General features: G+C 27.2%; 1 protein-coding gene across 2 annotated transcripts in view; it reads left to right on the top strand.

Moving 5' to 3' along the window:
* G9a (histone-lysine N-methyltransferase G9a) overlaps positions 1-5060 on the top strand; it is a 24045-nt gene extending 18985 nt beyond the window's left edge. Inside the window, exons 16-18 of one of the 2 annotated variants that reach the window (XM_014428933.3) lie at positions 908-986; positions 1978-2153; positions 2620-5060. In XM_014428933.3, coding sequence (XP_014284419.1) covers positions 908-986; positions 1978-2153; positions 2620-2767 — 403 coding nt within the window. In that variant the 3' untranslated portion in view covers positions 2768-5060. The remainder of the gene's footprint in view (positions 1-907; positions 987-1977; positions 2154-2619) is intronic. The other variant, XM_014428935.3, reaches the window with a different exon arrangement.
* The last annotated feature ends 754 nt before the right edge of the window (positions 5061-5814 follow it).

Below are 5814 nucleotides of genomic sequence, written 5' to 3'. Positions count from 1 at the left end.
GAATCAGAAAAGAGATAGGGAAACAAAATAAGTATTGTATAATATTTACAAAATAAATATTAATTGTTATGTAACAAAGTCATGAATCAGAAAAGAGATTGGGACTTCTATCCATAATGAATGTTATTACATTGCACCTCCTTATTCTTGGGAGCTTTTTTTTTGCACTCCAATTAATAAGAAATTGTAATGAACTATGTATGTGGTTCATATTTCTTCTTGAATATTCATCATAAAAGGTTAGGTACTTGTAGTAAATGAATAAACTTGATTTTTTAATAAAAAAATCACAGTAGAAAACAGCAAATATAGGAAAACACTGTTAACTAACTCAGAGGAACATTTTTATAAATATTGTCTCCAATTATTATTATTTTCATACCAATTATCTACTCAGTTGTTTTGTTAGGAAGCTGGGAAACATATTTTTAATAAAATTGAACTCTAATTGACTAGATGACTCATAATTACTTCATGGTGACTAAAAGTCTCAAAAATTGAAAAATCCTTACTCTCTTTACTACTGTTTACGGAATCATCTCCATTAGGAACAGTTTTCATAAAATTTCAATACTTTCATCTTACATCTTTTTTTATTTATTTTATGTTTCATTAAGTTCCTGTGAGAATTGCCTTTAACAGGAAATAACTGTTCTATAAACATCAAATTATTGGGTTCTATCTGAGTGTTCTTTAGAAGAAGGGGATAGCAAAAACAGTCAAAACAAGATAAATTGAGATATATCACAGAAAATTTCAGAGTTTAGATGATGTGGATTCAAAAATGTGTTCTCCAATTGAAACATGTATTATAATTAGGCATCTTAGTCATGATTTGCCTGTTTTGTTTTTAAAATTATTTTTTGAGTATGGTGCATTCATTTAGAATTTTTTTTGTTTCTTGCAGGTACATTGGTGAAATAATATCAGACTGTGAAGCAGACACACGTGAAGATGATTCTTACTTGTTTGATTTAGACAATAGGGTATTTATTATATTTTCTCTTCTTGTATATAGATTTTTTTTATTATTATTATAGTATTACATCTATTCTGTATCAATAATGCATTTCTGAATAATTGATATGCCGAGTTCACTTTTAAAGATATTAAAATCTTAAAGAAAACACAAAGTGTGTTTTTTTTTTCAATCCAATTTTACTCTGAGGGTTTGCAACACCAGCCTTTATCCCTGTTTCATTTCAAACATTCTAGAGAATGTACTCAAATGTGAGTATTGTATATATAAAACTGTGCATTAAGTAGTGACTCAGGTTAGGACGTTTGAATATAGACCCCAATGATAATTTTGTATTTTGCTGAGTAATAGGTTAAGGTAGAATTCTCAAATATAGTGTGTGATAATAGTACATAAAGCATTATACAATTTTTGTCCTTTGATATTCCCTTGTTCACTTGTACCGAAAAGTTAAGATGCCCATGAAAAAAAAAATGTCTGAATTTAGTGATTAACTTGATAAGACACAAATTAATCATCTAAAGTTTCTTTTGAGCTCACATTCAAGCCCATAAGTTTCTACAGTACTTCTTTAGTGCTCATGTTGAATGCTGTGGTTCTTTTCCTGAGGCTTGCTACTGTAGTAGCATCCATATTTATTCTGATTTATTACAAATTTAGCAACTGTAATAATAGCTAGATGAGATAACTTGTTGGAGCTCTAGGAAATAATTTTCTATAAGCTAACTTGTACGTGGTTGTCTACTTATAAAATATCCTGCATATCTCTTTAGACAATATTACTCCCATGTTTTTTTTATTTGTGTTCATTATGTTGAATTTATGACATTGAAACTTGAAACTACTTTTTTTATTAAAAAATAAATAAATAGTTTATCTCAGATAGTTTTTATTCTAACATTAAGATCTTTTGTTCATATTGAATTTTATTTTATTATTTATATTTCTTGTTATTAATTGTTTAAATGATATAATACTATTTATTTCTTAATTTACAGGATGGCGAGTCATATTGTATTGATGCATGCAGATATGGTAATGTTACAAGATTTGTTAATCACAGCTGCAAGCCTAATCTAGTTCCTGTGAGAGTTTTTATTGGCCACCATGATTTACATTTCCCAAGGATAGCATTTTTTGCTGCAAGGGATATAGCGCCAAATGAAGAACTTGGGTAAGCGATTAATTGAAGTATGATGAATCTAATATTAACTATTCAAATATTTATCATTATGTTTATTTGAATTTTCAATAGCCATTTTATTTATACCATGTTCACCCTGTAATGTTTTTCTCAGGGCCTATATTGTCATTTCTGACCTATATACGGAAAAATTCTTCCTCCTTGATACATAATCCAGCTGTTGTATTACATTACTCGTATTAATATCCCATCGTTCTTTGTTAAATTCTTTTACCTAATTTGACATCCATCTTCTCATTCTATTGCTATACTGACAAAAACTACTTGTTGGGCAATTAGGGATGATTTTAAAACAGTTTTTTTGCATTTTTGGATCAAAATGGCATGACCTCAGATGTATGTATTGTGTTTTTGGAAAAAAAAAAATCTGTTGATATATTGTAATTTTAGAAGTGCTTGTATGATCTACATGCTAAATTTTCTGTTTTACTTTTAGTTTTGACTATGGTGAAAAATTTTGGATAATTAAATGCAAGAAATTCACATGTGCTTGCGAGGAAGAAAGCTGCCGTTATTCATCAACGACTATTCATGAAACACTGGAAAAGTACAAAGAAAAAATTAAATTAGAAGAGTCATTGTAAATTAATAAAAAAAAAAATAATTCTTAGCAGACGTTAGTGAAACGTATAAGTGCTCAGCAAATAGTTACTAAGAGTGAAGAATGCTAGTTTTCTCATTTTTACTCTTAGTAGTTTTTTGCAACTTTGAAATTTCCAAGTTTTTAAAAATCATCTGCTTGAGTAAGAAAGATTCATATTTTGTTTCTTTTTTAAAATTTAAAAGACCTATATCTGATTAATATAGGTGGAAGTAGCTACTTTCTGTTATTCAGAAAAATAATATCTATTTTATGATCAGTTATAATTATCCACTAAAATCCATGAAGGGAAGTAAAGGCGATATTTTTTGGTAATATTGAGCTATGGTACTCATTCCACTCAGAATTTACTGCTCTTTGATTTGTTATAACTTATGTTTGCCGAACATAAGCTATGACAAACATTGTTTGCTAGAATGACCGCTGAGAAGTTATAGGGAAATAAAAACTATTTCATACATTACTTTACATTAATTAAAAAGAGTTTTAGAACCCAGAAATGCGTTTCCGTATTATATTTGGTAGGAAATAATTTTTAAGATTATTTTTACTGGCTCCTGTACAAAATCATTGTTTCTTGATCGGTTATGCAAGGAGGTAATGAGGCAAGATCACTTTAAAGCTGAGTGTTCTCCAGAAGTAATCTGTTTGAGTAACAAAGATCCATATTTTTTTTTTTTTAATTTAAAAGTCCTATATCTGGTTAATATAGGTGGAAGTAGCTACTTTCTGTGATTCATAAAAATAATAACTATTTTATGGTCAGTTATAATTAAGCTACTGTAAACACTAATGTTAAAAACAACATTTAATATTATATAAATGATGTAACATTGAAATGAATGGCCTGTTTAAACTATTGTAAGTGATTAGTCATTTAAGAAATGCGATTGTAGTATTGCTGTATCTGATTCCTTTTTCTTTATTAATTCATCTTTATTCTATGAAGTTTTAAATATTAGACCTAGAGATTGTAGTACAATAGTATTATATTAATTTCTCCTATTATCATTATTGTAAGGTACAAGTCAATGACAGAATTAGATTCTACTTGCCATATATTTTCCTATTTATTTGTTTACCATTATTTTTTATACATTTTAGTGAATATGTGTATATTTGTCTTTTTCACTGCCATTGATTTTACCCTTGATATCTTTATTTATTTCCCTTCTATTTGATGTTATTTGTATCTCTATTTATGAAAGAATACTTATTCTAAGCCAGTAATACCCCGAGTTTTTACTTTTTTTGATATCATTGAATGTAGTATTTATTAATTTTCAACTGAAATTACTAATTCTAGTTCCTTTGTTGTTATCAGTGAAAATTATGACTGTATTGTTGTTAATGTTATTTATTATAGTCTATAATTTTTTTTTTGTTTTATTTATTTTCTCTTTAGTTTATTTATTTGTGTAAATACCATTTATGTGTTCAGATCCTATGACTGATTTTTTAAAACTAACCTGTTCTCATCATTAACATTAATGCAATTAAGGTATTGTACTATTAAGATATAAATTATTGGTCATGTAGTTTTAATTTCTAATGCTGGTCATTATAAAAGACTGATTGACTCCACATTGTATCTAGTTTTTTTTTCTTCATTATTTTATCTTCCTTGGGAGTGTCTAAAAGATTCATTTCTCAATAGTAACTGACGTTGTTAGGTGTTTAGTAGGTGTCAATTGCTTCCCATATTTTGGAGCGATTATTTGTAAATATGTAATATAAATAATTGAGTCCTTCAGTATTAATGGTGCATAATTTTGGTCTAGGAGTGTAAATTTATTGCAGTAGATGCCAAGTTGTTACCAATATTTTATTTTTTCAATAATTGAAAATTTCTCCTCTGTGATATGACCATATTTTATTATAGTTTAAATGTACATAATGTATTTTGGAAAGAACTAATGTAATGTATTATTTTTTTGTTGTTAAAATTTATGTTTTGATTATATATCACTTTATTACAAGAAATTCTGAAAGTTTTGTTAAAAAAACTTTTTCTGTTTATTCTGTATAATAACAAACTTTATTGTATAGCAATAATCTCTTTTTTCACTGTGTGAAAATTAATTAGGTAAATTATTTTATTTTTAGTTTTGCCATTTTAATGTTAATTTAAACTGCCTAAAAGGTAGTTGATAGCTTACTTAATTGTACTATAATTGTTTTTTGTAATTAGATTTATTGTTGCTTTGAACTTGATTTACATTAATATTTATTTCTTTTAAATCATGAAATAAATTATTTATTTGTAGCGGAACTAAATTATTTCTAAATTATTATTGTTGTTTTATTTTATACTGTTGAGATAGACATGTAAAGTTTATTTTGATCAAATATATGTTTCTCTCAGATTTTAATTTTATTTTGTCAATTATTAATTATCACATTATGAAAAATCAGTTATTAAATTTTAATAAGTAAGATAACTTTTATAATAGATTTATATCGGGAAAATTTAATTATTGGGATTAATTACACTTGAATAACCAAGTTATGAATTTGGTCTTATCTTTTATTTTCCTATCTTTCAAAGGATATCTTCTCACTGAGTAGTTTTTGATGAAACAATGTGTGATTACTATTTTGTGTAGAGTCATAAAGAACGCTGAGATTTTCTAGAAGAAATCTTACATGTTGATGCTATTAGTGGTCACCATCTCATCCAAGTTTCCAAAATTTTTTCATCCTAGCAGGAAAATTTTTATATTGTAACAGGAGTGTACGAGGCTAGAGAAGATTTACAATCCTTGCAGTGCCAGTCTGTTGATTGAGCCTCCCGCCTCTCTCGCCTCCTAACAGGAGAATATGAGCTCTTATTGCAATATTAAAAAATTTCCTGTTAGAATTTACTTCAGAAGTGGCTGTTCTATTCTAATTATTATTTATTAAATAAAACCACAAATTGTATTCAATACTGTCTCAACACTTTATTTCTTATTAGTCCAACGTTTCGGCTATTCCAGCCATCTTCAAGGACATCTTTAATACAAATCTTCTCCTCACATTAATTTATAA

Source organism: Halyomorpha halys, unplaced genomic scaffold (assembly GCF_000696795.3).
Source record: "Halyomorpha halys isolate HHAL.00 unplaced genomic scaffold, Hhal_1.1 Scaffold757.1, whole genome shotgun sequence".
Taxonomy (NCBI): Eukaryota; Metazoa; Arthropoda; class Insecta; order Hemiptera; family Pentatomidae; genus Halyomorpha; species Halyomorpha halys.
This window is presented reverse-complemented; position numbering and strand designations above follow the sequence as displayed.